The following is a 16,400-nucleotide window of genomic DNA, read 5'->3' on the forward strand; positions in this document are numbered from 1 at the left end:
TTATCAAATGCATTTCATAGATTCAAAGGAAAAGCAGCCAGTCAAGGTAGATTTCCCTGCTGCGTAAAGAATAGGAAACTTAATTGGGATTCAGACTATAACTATTCTCACAATATGCTTTAATTTCAACTCAATTTCATTCCATCAACACACCTATATTGAATGACAGCTTTGTCTAAGCAACTCTGCTTAACAGTATACACTAGACAGCAAATCTGGGAGGGCAGAAACCAGGCTTGTTTTATTTCCTAGCCCATGCTGGCACATCATAAGCACGTAACAAGTATTTGTGAAATGAATACATGAATAAATGAACAGTGGGAGGGAAGGAAGAAGGAACGAATGGGTGAGCACAGGGACTTCAAAAATAGCTATGACATGTTTTTCGCCCTCAGAGAGTTTACAGTCTCATAGACATGGAATTCACCTTGACTGTCAGCCTAACGTGGTCATCTCAGATTTAGTGAATCAAAGCTGTGAGAGTAGAGCAGTCAAGGAGGATGGGAGTCAGCAAGTAAACAACAGTCTAAATAAAAAGTGTTATGGTGATAGCAATGGAAATATAGATGTGCAAAATATGAAGGAAGCACAATTGTCAGGACTTGACAAACTGGCTTTAAGGCAGAGGAAGGTGTATGACCCTGAGGTTTCCAACCCGGTGACAAACCTGGTGACAGACAGCAGTGATAGAAATAGGGACCGTAGAGGAAGCGTTGGTTTCCATGGAAAAAAACGAGTTGGGCTTTGGAAACTTTGATCTCGGATACTTCCCTACACTGAAAACCAGAAACGAGCTCCTTGAAGGTCCATGTAGACCCTCAAGATTTGGGGGTTTGTTTCTTAGTCACCCATTCAACAAAGAGTAGGTAAAGGAATCCAATTTGTTGCTTTTGTACTGGCTTCCTCCATCCTGAAAAATATGTCTGAAAGCTCTCCTTCTATTTTCATCTTTACCATGCCATCTCTGCCTCCTGCCCTCTGGAAAAGCAGATTTGATTTCACAACCTGTTGGACCAGAAACACAGCATGCTAATCATAACACCATATTCTGCGAGGGCAGATTTAACTACCCAGTACAACAAATTTCAATACAAAATATTCTGTATAACAAGTCCATTGCCGTGCTTAGAGAAACAAGGGAAACATGGGAACAGACCTACTTACAACAAATTCTGTACCACACATATTCTCCAACCAAAAAAATAAGAAAATACTTTTTCTGTTCACATACACATGATGATAAAAAAAGGCACAGAACCAAGAAAACTGGGGGGATGTTCAGGGTATGACAAGTAATCCAATCGGGTTTGACTAGGGCCTAGGGTGCATGCAGCATAAGCTAAGTATTTGTTCATTTACATCAGTTGCATGATCCTAGGGAGAGGAGCTGACTGATGGCTGAGCTCTTTTACTTCTTATTCCTGGTCCCAAACAACAATTAGTGACAATTACTCTCTAATTCCCTTCACCCATCTCTTTTCAAACACACAGTCCCAAACACACAATCACACTCCTGTACTCCAGGATCATGCACTAAATCAAAAAACAAAGGGAATCTTAAGCTTCACGTGGGTAAAGAGTTGGAATAGAGGCTCTCTGTGTGACACCTTCCTTCTTTACCTATTGGAGTCTAAGCTCTTCTTTTCACTTTTCATTTGCTGCTTTAACAAATCCTTTCATCACTACCCCTCTCATCTGTACAACCTGCAAATTTAGATTGTGATTTGAAATTATGTGTTGATCTAAAATAAAATCTAATAGCAGCAAGAAAGTTGACTGTTACATAATGTGTTCCATGAATAGAAACTGAAAACCGGAAGGAACCTTTAAGGCCTTCTAATCCAAGCCCTTTATTTTACAGATGAGGAAACTGAAGCCCAGAGAGGTGAAGTGAGGTGCCCAAGGCCACACAGCAAGTTAGAGGCACAGCTAGTACCATAGCTCAAGTCTCCAGACTCCCAGCCCAGTGCTCCTCCCATTACTCCACGGGTCCTGTCTCTAAGCTTCCTGACAAATGCTAGAACGGTAAAACCTCCACTAGTATTTTTCCAGACCATGTTAAAACTCTTAACGGGGGAAAAAAGGATGCTTTCTTGGATAATGTCAGCCATACGTAGCTCAAGCTGTCTAAAGTTCTGGGACAGGGTCTTTTTATGCAGCCAACAGAGTCCAAATGTGGTGCTGTTTGCTTGGCCCATATGCTTTCATGTGTTCCCAGTTAGGCCATTACTGGAGGGAAAAAAACAAGAATCAGCTTGTTTTAAAACAAGGGACATACTGGACTCCCTCCCATCCCCCCTCAGAAAAAAAAAAAAAATCAAGTTATCTTTAACAGATTCTAAAAATGCCTTTTCCCAAATATGCAGTCAGTTCCTTCAAAGGGCCCTTTGTTTATTTTCAGGAAGAAACCCAAGACAGCTGAAAACCAGAAGGCATCTGAGGAGAATGAGATTACTCAGCCGGGTGGATCCAGCGCCAAGCCGGGCCTTCCCTGCCTGAACTTTGAAGCTGTTTTGTCTCCAGGCCCAGCCCTCATCCACTCAACACATTCACTGACAAACTCTCACGCTCACACCGGGTCATCTGATTGTGAGTACACCACTTACACCACTAAGGTGATGGTGTCTTTGCGGTGCTGGGAGCAGGCTTCTCCCCCGGGTTCAGGCTTTTTTGCATTCAGAGCAAGCTGTTTCCATTCGGTCTTCTAAAGTAGCCAAAAGTAACTTGCCACCATTTTGAGTCAGCCAACATCTATATTTTCAAAGCTAGAGTGTATTTCAAAACCAGGTGACCAGCCATTTGGCCTCAAAAGGCTGATTAATTACATCAATCACATTCTCTTTCATATCATTAACTCAAAAACAGAAGCCGTGTTGCTGTTTTCTAATTATTCTTTTGTCCCCATGATCTGAATAATGGTACTTCCACCATGACAAAATTGAACAACCAAATATGGACCTCAAAAGGAAACTTCCATTTTAAGATTACATAACACAAGTCAGCTTTGCATTAGTTATTGTAGCTTGGCTGAATTTCTGTCTTTCCAGTTTTTAATTTATTTTGAAGTGGTTAAAGGACAGCATAAATTTACAGAAGAAAAGAGAATGGCTTCCAAGAATTCAGAAGCCACCCAGACTTCACGTAGCCAATAAGAATTTAGGTTAAAAATATTTTTTAATTAAAAAAACTGCCTATGGGCTAAATTTGGAAAAGGGCAGCTTAATGAGATTGTCACTACTGAAATCACTCCGTTGCTGTTTGTTTTTGCTGTCTTCCCAATAATCTGAGAGTCGTCACTTCTTCAAATTCTATTTTAAGAAAGTTGATAAATCACGTTTGGGAGGTATTTTCTGAAATGTAACTCAATACTTCAGAGAGAAAGAAACACATGTGTTGACAATGGAAAGGAATGGAATCACTTGGAGTCCAATCGGAAAGAATATTCCTTTTAGTCTTGAGATACCCGACAACTATTCAGAACTGATCTCCACAGTGGATGTCAGGCAGAAAGCTGGCATATTCGTCTTTGGATTAAGATCAGACCAAGAAAGTTTTATTTTCCAAAAAGGACTCCATTTATCCTGTCCACAAAGCAAAAATTATTAATTAGGAAATGAGATTCTAAATCTCCTGTTGTTATTTTTCTGACAAAGCAAACGTAACTCTGCAAAAAGGGTGAGAGGTGAATGAGCCTGGGACATTCCATTCCCTACTTTCTTCATCATAATAGTCCCTGGATAAAGGGACATGACCTAAGGACTGGGGTTTGGGTGAAGGAGACTTTTTCTACTCGTGACTGAGCTGAGACCACACTCCAGCTGTCACTAGAAAACGAAACGAGAAATAACAGGATCCAAATCTCTGCAGCCCATGTAAGTTGTACAAAGCTGCTGCTTCTATACAGAAACTTGGGGGTCAGAAGCAGGGACTGTGTTCAGTGGACCATCAAAATGGTAACATCCTTGGCCTTCTTGCCTGGCAGTCTCCAGCCTAACAGTAATTACAGGAAGAATTGGAAAATAGCATGGCGCGGTGCCCGTAGACATGTGCGTACTGTCCCTACCTACCAGGAAGGTAGCCTGCTCCTGTGGAGAAGGACCTGGAGCTCCTGCATGCAGACCTCCAATGCCTGGCTTTCTGCCACAGCTTATGGGGAAGATTACACAGAATGGCCTTAGCCCAGAAATCCCACTACAATAAAATGAATGTTTTGCTGAATAGAAAGGGCATTGGGCTCTGTGTATTATACTTTGCCATAAGCATCATCTGACCAGGCCTTGGCGTCAGCTTGGAATATGTACAAGGCACAGCCCCTTGGTGACCCTGAGGAAGCCAGTGGATCCAAGCTCAGTAAGGTCTGAATACAGTTGGAAGGAGAACAAATAGGGAGGAGAAGCCTAATCTCCAGCTGTTCAGAAAGTCCTTCTGATTTTGCCATTAAGATGTATAAGCCTTCTCTGCTCCAACCTGTTGTTTAAATTGATTATACTTTTCTCCAAATATATTTGGATTGTAGTTTGTCCTGATTTGAGCCTACACTTAGAAGAAAATTGTTTTGAGGAAAGATTCACAGAAATCTGTCCATTTGGAGTTTGCTTGAGAGAAGACAGGAAAGAGGTTTATTTTAAGCTGTTAAGATTTTTGGATGCTCTTCTTGCATTCAAGAGGATTTTTTTTTTTTTTTTTTTTTTTTTTTTTACTTTCAAATGTCACTCTAACCGTAGATTAATTTAAAAGCCTAATTTCTTTAAGGTAAAATATTCAGTTTCTATTTAGAACTAACAGATTTGGGGCATTTAAAAATAGTGCCCTTGACTTGTTAGTATCTTTAACTTCAGAAACATTCCACCAGTATGTGGTGTTCCAAGCTTTCACAAGTGCCTGAATTTTTACAGCACCTTTTTATTTGTCATGTGTTTAGCAAAATTATTCTTAGTCATGCCTTAATGTCCATTTCCCATCAGTCATTATAATTCTTCCCAATTTACAGATGAGAAAACTGAGAAAATTGACACCCAGATAGATGAATGCCGTGCTTAGTAGTTACCTCGTTCAGATACGGGGAGGGGGAGAGGGGGATGTCTGTGGATTTGCCCTCACTGTGAGCAGCCTGAATTCTCTGCTCTGAGCCTGGAGATGGCATTCCTGGCTCGAAACAGGCATCTTGAGAATGTTCAACTACTCATATTGGTGACGAGGTTATAGAACACGATGGGTACGCCTCCCCACGGAAGAAAATTCAGCTCTGTCTACGAACTGATCAGGGTGGGCAAGCCATGGCGTTGTTGCATCTGAAGGACACAGGCCGCGTTTTGGAGCAAAGAGAACAAGTCCGACCCCTTAAATCCTCAGGTGGCTATTTAACCTGCGAGCCACTTCAAATTCAGCAGAAGATCCCAGTAAAAGTCAAAGCAAGAAGGAATATGGCTGAGAAACGCTTTCCTTGGTGAAATGGTGAGGTTAATATCGCTACTGAAACGTGTGCTGCTTTTCAGTGCACCCACTACAATCACCTTTTAGCAATATTCCCCCATCACCCCCTAGCTTGTCACCTCGTCACCCTTTCTAATAGTCTCATGGTAAACAAACGCAGATGATGAGAGCGGAAGGCATTAGGATGAGTTTCGGAATGCAAAGGGTACCAAACCCCTAGGCGTTTGACAGAACAGTTCCCACTGCACAGGCTGAGGATGAGTTGAGCCAGGCTCTCCCTTTAAACACTTAACAGGACTAAACCAAGTCAGGAGAGCAGACGAAGCTCTCCACAGGAAAACCTTTTCTGACAACTATCAAGCCGTAGCACATCACAGTCATGTACATGTGAAAGATGCTCCCATTTTGTTTTCCCCCAAATAAGGCTCCCACTGAAGGGAGAAGCGATTCTGCACCCCCATCCCACCCCCGTTGGCAGTCTCCCTGCTTTGGGCTGTAGAACCACCTAAGTCCAATGTCTTTGTTTCGTTGGAAGCTGACATCCGTGGTTACTTACCTTCTCAGGTTTTGCACTGGCCTCATCAGATCGTCTCATTTTTTGTGTCCTTGCCAAGATGCACTTACACATTAGCAGTTTTTATTTATTTTTAATTTAAACTTTACACATTACCAAACTGTTGTGAGGGTGGGTTTAACTTTCACTCTGTAGGTAGCATGACCCTGCCGGGCTGAACGCTGTCAAGGAGCCGGGTAGGTCCTTCCTTGGCTCTCTCTTGCCGTCCACCTTCATTGGCCTTCCCCCTCCCACCCCTTTGCCTCAGTCCCCAAGCCTGAAGATATCAGTACACTTGGTTCAGTGTGAACTTCTAAGCAATTTTTTTAGAGAACAAAACAAAGAGGATTTTTTATGGCAAACTCCATTAATGCCACATTAAGGCTGACATTTTAATTACGCCAAAGTCAGGAAATGCAAAGTTCAGGTTCCCACAGCAAAAGAAACTGTCCCCTTGAGTCCCAGCATTATAGCAGATTCTTTCATTCCCGGATTACACAACACCAGGCGTGGGGACATTGTTTTTCATCCACGTACATGGAAAGGAGCACAGCTTTTATCTTTTGTTTTTTTCCTGTAACTACAGTTGAGGATATGGGTCTTTAGCTTCCCTTCCCAAACCATCTATATGTATTATCCTGGAACGGAAGACGATTAGAGCTCTACATGTGCGCACGGACAGAATTAAAGTTGCTGTGGGAACATTAACTCTGATTTCCGGACTTCCGTGCCAGTCACATTTAAACCATAATGTTGTAATTTTTGGCATGTAATAAATGTGTATTTCATGTACACAGACAGAAAGAAGCATAAAATGTATTTTAAAGAGCAATTAATTACTAACTTTGTGATTAAAAAACATTTGGTGCATGTTCCTTCCCATTTAGCATCAGCTGCTGGTCTTAGCCAGGCCTAATAGATGACATACTGTGTCTCATCCTGCATCTCAGATGTACTTACTGTATGTTCCTGTTCTTCTAGATAATTAATTCCCTTAGTAAAGCTGTAGGGGGAAAAGAAAATGGAAGGAATATGCAAGCATGTAAATAGGGTAAAGGATATTTTGAAGGAAATGATTCATTTCTGCAAATAAACCTTAGTCCCTGATAAAGAGCCAGAAATCTGCTAAGTGGGTGTAGACAGAGGTTTCTGGCCACCTTAGAGCATCTGGTCCAGGGCCATCAGAACAACTTCAAAGCAGATTTCCCCCTGAATTCTGGGCATGCCCAATGGGGGAGTGATTTTACTCTGTAATAACTCTTCAGGCTTAAGGCTTAAAAAGTTGTCTTACTCTGTAACAGCTTTTCAGTTTATATTCAAACTGGAAAAGAAAAGTCGTAGGGACTCACGTAAAATAGAGGTTTTTCCAAAGAATCCCTGATTTACAGAGCAGTGTTTTTAATTCCTTTAGATTTGAATCTGGTTGACCTATTTGTGTTAGAGAAGGACGTGTTTCAAAAATAACTGTTTGAACAAGTTTGTTAGTAAAAAGGATTAGTAGCAATGCTCTAAGGTACAGTGTTTAAGAACACAAATACTTGAAGGTTTATTTGAAACTGGGTGAGATGATAGAATTTTTACTGAAGGGATGTGTCGTCTAAATGCTCAGGTCAAGCTTTAAGGGGAACATGCTTATGGAGAATTTGAACCTCTGTACTTGCTATTTCTTCATTATCTCTCCTGTCATGTATTCCTTTTGTTTAGCTTGGTTGTGTGTAGTAGCTAACCTTTAAGAAAAAGACTTCAGCTTTACAGGGCTCTGATTGCTTTTACTTGGGCTGTCTGTACGTGTGAATGCATGTCTGTATGAGTGAAAACTGCTCAAGCAAGTTTGAAGGTCTCTTTGGCAAATTCGACTGCGTTTTCAGAAAGTTTCCAATCAGAAAGCTGATTCAGTGTAAAACCTTCCAAAAACTTCCTGAGGCACCTGTTCGCATGAAAGGATTGGATTTCTGCTGGAGGTGCTCAGAAGGCAGTGTTTATAACTGAAGATCTCTGTTTGGAGTGCCAAAAAATGAAAAACATTTTCGCCCCCAAAAAAACCTCCATAAATGTTCAAAATGTATCATCAAACAAAAGCTTCATTTGGATTCAAATGCATGTATCTCAGCAGATGTGTCTAAACTAACTGGAATCCCACAGGAGCAGCTGTACTGGATTTTGGTATGTCTTGATAACTGAAAGAGTTATTCTTAGACTTTGGAAGGACAAAAATGGTCCATCTGTGAAGAACTGTAATAGAGACATGACAAAAAACAGCATCCTCTGAAAGAGTTTATTTATGGAATTTAGGACAAGTTGGACAATCCTGAAAACATTTTGGGGTCACACTAATTTGCAGAAGAAATAGTCAAAATGGGATGAAATAAGCCACTACAGATAGTTATTATCCTATGGCTTGCTATTAATTTTCTCATAGATTCCATATCAGTTAAACAGTAAATAGAGCATCTTTAATGTAACTAAATGCTCTCATTGTCCCCAGAGTGTCTCACATTCCTCTTTATTCTACTTCCTATAAAGAATTATATATTTACCTTTTCATTGCTAACAGTTTAATCTTGTTTTCCTGCTATTTCATTAACCAAGTAAACCTCTTACTTACTAAGTGTGGATTCATTTCTTTAAAGATAGTCTTTCCCTTTTTAAAAGTCACCTTTCTTTTCCTGAGTTAATTGATACATAATCTCTTTAGAATTATTTTTATTACCTTTGATACCCTCTTATTTAAAGGTTTGAGTGTTAATCCCACACTTACACGTTAGAAGCCCAGTTAAATTTTTTTTATTTGCTCTAATTTCCTAGAGTTTCCACTTCATATATCTGGGGACACATTTATTTTTAAAAATCATGTGTCTTGAAGTTTCATGTCACAATCTACCTCTTTTTATGAAAGTGTTTTCTCTTTTTAATAAAAATTGTCCTCTCCCTACAATGCTAATGTAACTGGACATCTTCCATAGCCATTTGACTCAGTAACTTCCTGAAGTCACTCTTACCTTGTTCACTCATGCCTTTCTCCATTTAGCCACGCATCAAATGCTGTTGAACCCCTGCGTCTGTGCCAAGACCTCAGCTAGGACGGGGGGTGAAGATACAAGCAAAATACCATCCCCACACTTTAGGAACTCATGGTGTCCCCACACACTTTCCCCAACTTTTAAACCTGTAAAAGGGGACATACAAATGTGGTGTGAAAGTGTCTGATGATGCACAAAAAGCTCCCAACCTCCTGAAGCAGAGGAAGGGGCTTCGCAGGGGAGGTGACATTAGACCTGGATCAGGAAGGAATAGGTGTGTGTAAAGCTGAAGAGGGAAGGAGCAGCCTTCCAGGCAGAAGGAACAGAAGCAAAACCACAGAGGCACAAAAAGAGCGTGGTGTTCTCAGAAAACAGAGCAGTTCAGTTACCAGACTCAGACCTTCTTACGGTTTGCCTCATTTTAATATAAACTCACAGGACAGTTTGTATTTGGGTAACATTGCCTGTCATTAAAAGTCAGCTGGGCTGAGCTACATGTCCCTTTAGAGACATTTGCTTTCCAAATAAATAATAAAGCAAGACACCACTTATTTTCTAATGGGAAAAGTACCTTTCTTAGCATGAGGTCAGTAGATGTAGGAAAATATTAGGAAAAATCTAGTGATAATTTATTGATGAATCATTCAAAATAACTTTTTTTTTAAATATTTATTTATTTATTTGGTTGCACCAGGTCTTATTTATTTATTTATTTTTATATTTATTTTTGGCTGTGTTGGGTCTTCGTTTCTGTGCGAGGGCTTTCTCCAGTTGCGGCAAGTGGGGGCCTCTCCTCATCGCGGTGCGCAGGCCTCTCACTATCGTGGCCTCTCTCGTTGCGGAGCACAGGCTCCAGACGCGCAGGCTCAGTAGTTGTGGCTCACGGGCCCAGCCGCTCCGCGGCACGTGGGATCCTCCCAGACCAGGGCTCGAACCCGTCTCCCCTGCATTAGCAGGCAGACTCTCAACCACTGCGCCACCAGGGAAGCCCCAAAATAACTTTTCTTATTGAGAGGCTCATTCCTGGAGCCACAGAGTCACCTGTAAGGGCCATGCTGGAACTCTGTCATTGACTCCTGGGCCCTCCAGATTCTAGCCATCAGTCTTCTTATGAACTCCTCCCAGGTCCCTTGGGAAATCTGGTCTCATGGCCCATTGCCTTGAGTCACACCGTGCCATGTTACTCTGCCAGATATTGCATGAATGTGCTTATGATTGTCCACGTATAATTGGTAAGGCTGATTGCTGACCTTCAGGGCTGTATTCTTCATCTTTCCATCTCATGTCTTGCTGAAGCACATCTTTAATTCTTATCTGCAGCTGCTGGTGACAGTTTCATATGTGCTTCCTCCACTCGTGGCAAATTTCGTTATATGAAATTAGTGTTCCTCCATATCTGTCAGGGCCTCTCACATCCTGACCTTAAAACACACACACACACACACGTACTACTGCCTTCAGAGAAGGATCATTTGATTGAGAGCATGCATGAAGATTCTAGAAATTGCAAGTCAGATCCTTCCACCCATCACTTCATACCAGGTACTGTAGTGAAACCTCTTATTACCACATGCTGAATAAGCACATCTGTTTTTTGTTTGTTTTTTTTTTTGCTTTTCTTCTGCTCCTACATCTATTGTTCTCTCTAAGGAACGAGTGCAGTTAGAACTTTTCATCAACATTGAAAGAGATTAAAGTTTAGCTGGTTTAAACCTATTATTATATACACGGGGAAAAGAGAACAAGGGTCATACCAAAAGGTTCTCAGCATAGTGAGTGGAAGAGCCAAAAATAGAACCTTGCTCCCTCCATCCCCACCATACTGTGCTGCCTGTTATTGAGTCTGCGTCTAAGAGAACTTACATTCTCTGAACCAGAAGGAGTCAGGACTATTTATCCATCAGTTTACTGAATGCTTTCCGTGTAGAGGACCAAGCCTAGGTATTGTACAGGATGCAGTTTTATGAACAGGAGCCCTGTGCTCAGAGACTTAGAGTCACATGGAGAAGATCAGATACATGCACAACCAACCGCCCTGCAGGGTGGTTAAAGCTACGTCCCTGTTTACCCAGATGCACAAGAGCATCGATTGACTCGATTCACTGGCTTGGCAACCATGTGTAGAGTATATCTTAGGTGTCTGGCACTCCACTGAGTTCTGCAGGGGTAGAAAGTTGGAGACAAACAGACCCTGCCACCAAGAATTCTAAGACTTAGTACATGCCCTCAAATCACCACTATCTTAGATAGAAGTTAGAAAGTTCATAAAATACATTATAATCCAGTTAACATTAACATCCAGTTCAGTTTATCAGGAAAGGTTCCATTTGAGGTCTCTTGAAAGATGAATAGAATTTCATTGGAGGTTAGGCATTAGGGTAAGGTATAAGGTGTTTGTATTCTGGGGCAAAACTGTGGAAAAGTTTTAAGTAGGGGTTGCCATGATCTGGACTTTGCTTTGGGAAGATCTAATCTAGCAACAGGAATGTGGAACATGCCTGGATGTGGAAGGGGGTGACTAGAGAGAGGACAGAGCCCAGGAAGCCTTGTCAGTTGTTCAGATTATTGGTAACCCGAGGAGGCTGGTGACAGGGGGATGGGGAAGATCCAGGTTCAACAGACTTTGTGGATGAGGGTGGACAGCTCCAGGAGCTGACAGAGTATTAGATAAGAGAGAGGAAATCATCAAAGATAATTCCAAGATATCAAAGAGAGAAGGTGAAAAGGGAATAATGAGAGGAGCAGAATACAATTCAGTTTTGTACAATGCTGAATATGAGATACCAGGGGTAGACCCTGTGCAGACAACTAACATTGCGTTATAAGTAGGGTACTGGAGTAAAGCAGGATGATTTGAAATTAGGGCTAGCAAATGCTTTGGCCAAGAGGGGCATACTTTAAGCCATGAATGTAGGAGTAAATTCAAAGGAGATTTTTGTTGAGAGAAAAAAAGGAAAATAGAACAGAACCTTGGGAAATATTTATATTGAGTGATAAGAAAGAGAAAGAAAATGAAGAACCCTCAAAGGAGGGAAAGGAAAGATGGTCTAATATATAGGAGGAAAAGCAGGACAGTGCAGAGAGACCAGCAGGGAGAGGAAAGGTAGAAGGTAGGCAGTGCGGGTACTGCAGCCTCCCAGAGGCTGTCGAGAGAACAGAGTCCGATGCGTCACGCAGACACCTTAGAAAAGGGTTCAGGAGCACACAGAATGAATGGAACACCAACAGTAATGAACCAGTTTTTTTTAAAGTTTAATACTTTAAAAAGAAATAATGAACAGGTAATGCAAAAGCAGGGCGGTGAATATTTTTATGATACAGCAGCCCCAAGCCCATTTATAGACTGAAGAATAAAAACCAGTGTTAAGGGAGACTCTGCAATTAAATAGGCACGGTGAGAGAATTAGATCTCTCATTTTACAGGGCAATTGGGATGATAAATATATGTAAAGGAAATTTGAAATCACTACCCAAGCCCAAAGAATCAGTAATTTTATTATATTAGTTCTTTCTCTACTTCTTCCCGACATTGGTTTCTCTTCCCTGTAGCTAATAAGAACTAGTGTCTTGCAAAAATTGTTACATCCTCTTCGGATGACTTCACAAATATTCACTAACCCTCAGTAATCTCTGAGCATTAGGTAGAGGACAGATATTATAGACTTTGAGCCTTTAACTTTTCTAAAAATTTTTAAAACAAGTTATTTCAAAGCATAATCCATTTTTTTTATATGCCACATTCTGTGACTTTCTTTCATGATAGATCCAATTCAAGTAGTTGCTAATAACAAGCCTATATGTTGTTCTCATGTACTCCTGCATTGTCACAAGACATCAAGTTCATTATTTGTGGGGCATTTTTAACTTGTTTATTTTGTCTGTATTGTTCTCTTTGATGGTTAAACACATCCCTAAGGCCACAGTCCCCTGGACACACAGAATCTGCAATTACTCCTACTTCAGGGTGGTGCTCTGGAACCAGCTAAATGAAATGTTATTTCGCTCTGCTATTAAATTACTGTAAAACTAAATAAGAAAATTATTTTCTCACTACTAGAAATTATACAAACAACCACATGGAGGAATTTTGAATATGAGTTTTTATAATTTCACAGGGAACAATGAATTCCTAGTTGACGTCAAAATGGACCTTGAGGAGGTTTTCCTTTCCTCTCCAACTCCAAAAAAGAATTTCCTCCGACTCATTTATCCTCAGTGGTTTTAGCTAGGTTCGTGTTATCAATTTTATGCCAAGATCTCACGCAGTATTAGCTGAGGGCATGCATAATTTTTAAGAAAGCTTGGTGTGGCACGTAGAACACCACGTGAACAATTTCAAGAAGTGGTAACTAAATTAACTTTGTCATTCAGTTTTCTGCTGTAATGATTTCCTTTCCTGTATAATCACTTATTGTCTCTTTGCCTTATATCTCAACCGGGGACTTGGATATAAAGGAGATAATGAAAGAAAGGTGTATATAAATTTGAGCTACAGAGTGTAATCCCACGTCTCATGGAAAATGCACATGCAAATTCTGAACTTCAACCATGAGAAGTTAACCCCATGGAAAAGGAAGTATATCTTTTTTTTCAGGGAAATATCGTAGGTCTCTCCAGGCAGGCCTGGATATTTTTCTCCAATTTTAAGAAACCCCCCCTAAATGTAGCCTATTCCATTTTATTCCTGACATTAGGTCCCAGAGGGGTGATTGGATCCTAGGCTCCTGAAGCAGCCTCATAATCCTTGGCTGACATGCTGAGTGGCACTCCCCAGCAGACATGGTGTCCATGGGTAGTGGCACTGGCAGAGACTTTAAGCAGAGTGTAACCCCTCCCTCCAGAGGAGGAGCTCCTGAGCTGGAGGCCTTAAACTCCACTGGCACCATGACTGGGCCTCCCTCTCAGAGTCTGTGAACTTCCTAAGAAGACAGGCGCACGCGGATGCATGCCAACGTGCGGGCTGTTCTTGGACACGAGTGTGTAACTTTGCTTAGATTGGGGTCAGAGAACTAAAGGAAGGAAAGAGCCACTTCCCCAGGACAAATCCCAGTCAGAATCTGCATCCTCAAACCTGGCCCCCGAGAGTAAACCAAGAAGCAAAGGAGGAAAAGTCCGATGTGGACTGACTCCTGAAGCTCTTTCTTTCGGGTTCTCAGTGTGCCCGCAGGGCAGGGGCAGGTGTGCTAACAGACTTCGAAAGCTATTTCCTGAACATGTTGATAACGGACTAAGATTCGGACCATGTGTTGCTCTGAAAATGTTTTCTTACCCCTTGGTCTGGTTGTTTGCCCTTTGTCATGTGAACTGCAGCCTATGCATGCAGTTTACGTGCCTTTACTTAACCTCCCTATGTTTCCATGTCCTCGAGTGCAAGATGAGAATGAAAATAGTATCTATCTCATAGCATTAGTATAAGGGTTAGAGGGACTGCTATATGGGAAGCCCCTAAAACAGACCAGACAGACAGCACTCAGTGACTCTGAGCATTAGCTATAGTTTAAGGGGTTTAAATTATTAGGTAAATATGAACTAAAATGGATGCGACATAAATGAAGGTTGTAGCAGGTGCTCCATCCCTCCCCCTGGGAATGACTGAGACAAAAGCCGTAGGTCTGCAGGAGGGTCTGTTCTTCACTTCAGGAAATGGCCAGTGCCCTTCTCCTTGTCCCTTCTTGGATTCAGGCCTGGGCAGACAGGGAAGTCTCTCCATCATCTTTTTGCCTTCTTTTATTCCCCCATTTTTCTTGTGTTTTCTAACACTGGAGGAGAACTAATACCACTAAACATCTACTTTTTGTCAAATACATTATATCATTCTTACAAAACACCCCATTTCACAGATAAGGAAACTGTGGTTCAGAGAAGTTAAAAAAAAAAACTTTCAGAATGTTTTCTTCTTGGTCTGGGGAAGGCTTAGGGTATTATTTACATTATAGTATAGTATAGTATAGTATTAACCTATTAAGTTCCTTCTTGTCTCAAGTACATTCTAATCAATGAGAGATTTTCAGATTATGGAGAGGGGATTTGTCTACTGTCTGACCTCAGACTGCATTGTGGAACCTGTGCGTGCCTCTACTGTGCACCCTTAGGCATCCTCTCACTGTCCATCTTCCAGCCCTGATACCTGAAGAGGCCACAACCTCAGGTCCTGAGAATGGGCAAAGTGCTGTGCTGCCACATCAGACAGCCCCTTCCAAAATGACGCACTTACAGCTAAAGAAACGCATCTTTTACCTGTTTTGAAAGACAGTCTGCCTGGTGGCTTCAGAGTATTTTGAAATAAATCAAAATAGAAGTGAAGTTGCAAGAGTAAATGTGTTTCACTGCCGAGGAGGATTCTCTTAATCACTCAGCTCACTTACCTTCGTCCATTCTGAAGCAGTTCGCAGTAGTTGGCAAAAAACCATAATCTTAAGAAATTCAATAAGACCTGTTGGCTGATTGTACCTAGTGAGCCTTTCCTGTCCCGTGATGCCTACATAGTTTGGGGTAATGCTTGCAGATAATTTCAGACATTTGCTTCTCTCAACTCTGGAGCACTTTTGCTGCTGAGTGTAGAAGTCCAGAGACACACGGGTATGGAACTTGAGCTATAAGGCTTTTAGTAATAGTCGCAGATCAAGTGCTTAACTAGATTGTGTGCAAGTCCATAGAAATCCCAAGTCAGAGCTTTAAAATAATAACTTACTGAGTCATGATTTCTACATCTCATATGCTGTATTCCTTAAATCACATGTTGATGGCTAATCAGCAGAATCCAAAGACACAAATTAGATGATACAATATTTACAGAGAAAATATACATGTAGGTTGAAAAGTAAGGATCCTCAGGGTTGCAATCCCACCAAAAAAAAAAAAAAAAATGTAGCCGTTGCAATCTGAACTCTCAACATTGTAGCCAAGAAAGGAATGAATATAACAATAGAGAGAGTTTTAAGACAGAACTTCTTGGTTAAAGGAGTCTGGACCTTCGAGAAACATGTTTGAGAAAGAGTCAGAAGAAATACTAGGTAAGACAAATTAATTATTCCTGTTCCTTGAGGAATATTCTAGCAGTTAAATTATTAAATGCTTATTTTGGCCAGATGGACGAATTTGTAAGGGCATAAATTCTGTCTATCTTGTTCACTGCTGAATTCTTAGCACCTAGCAGAGAAGTGCTTAGCCATAGTAGGTGCTCAGCAAATTTTTTTTTTTTTAAAGATTTATTTTTTATTGATTAATTGATTGATTGATTGATTGATTGCTATGTTGGGTCTTCGTTTCTGTGCTAGGGCTTTCTCTAGTTGTGGCAAGCGGGGGCCACTCTTCATCACGGTGCGCGGGCCTCTCACTATCGTGGCCTCTCCTGTTGCAGAGCACAGGCTCCAGACACGCAGGCTCAGTAATTG

General features: G+C 41.2%; 1 protein-coding gene across 5 annotated transcripts in view; it reads left to right on the top strand.

The window, feature by feature from the left end:
• The window catches only part of ZBTB20 (zinc finger and BTB domain containing 20), an 808,814-nt gene that overhangs the window by 744,956 nt on the left and 47,458 nt on the right, over positions 1-16,400 (top strand). For all 5 annotated transcript variants that reach the window (XM_057544981.1, XM_007181901.3, XM_057544982.1 and 2 more), the window contains 2 exons: positions 1,862-2,025; positions 2,402-2,589. In XM_057544981.1, the coding sequence (XP_057400964.1) occupies positions 2,015-2,025; positions 2,402-2,589 (199 nt within the window). In that variant the 5' untranslated portion in view covers positions 1,862-2,014. The remainder of the gene's footprint in view (positions 1-1,861; positions 2,026-2,401; positions 2,590-16,400) is intronic.

The sequence above is a fragment of the Balaenoptera acutorostrata genome, chromosome 4 (genome assembly GCF_949987535.1).
Source record: "Balaenoptera acutorostrata chromosome 4, mBalAcu1.1, whole genome shotgun sequence".
NCBI lineage: Eukaryota > Metazoa > Chordata > Mammalia > Artiodactyla > Balaenopteridae > Balaenoptera > Balaenoptera acutorostrata.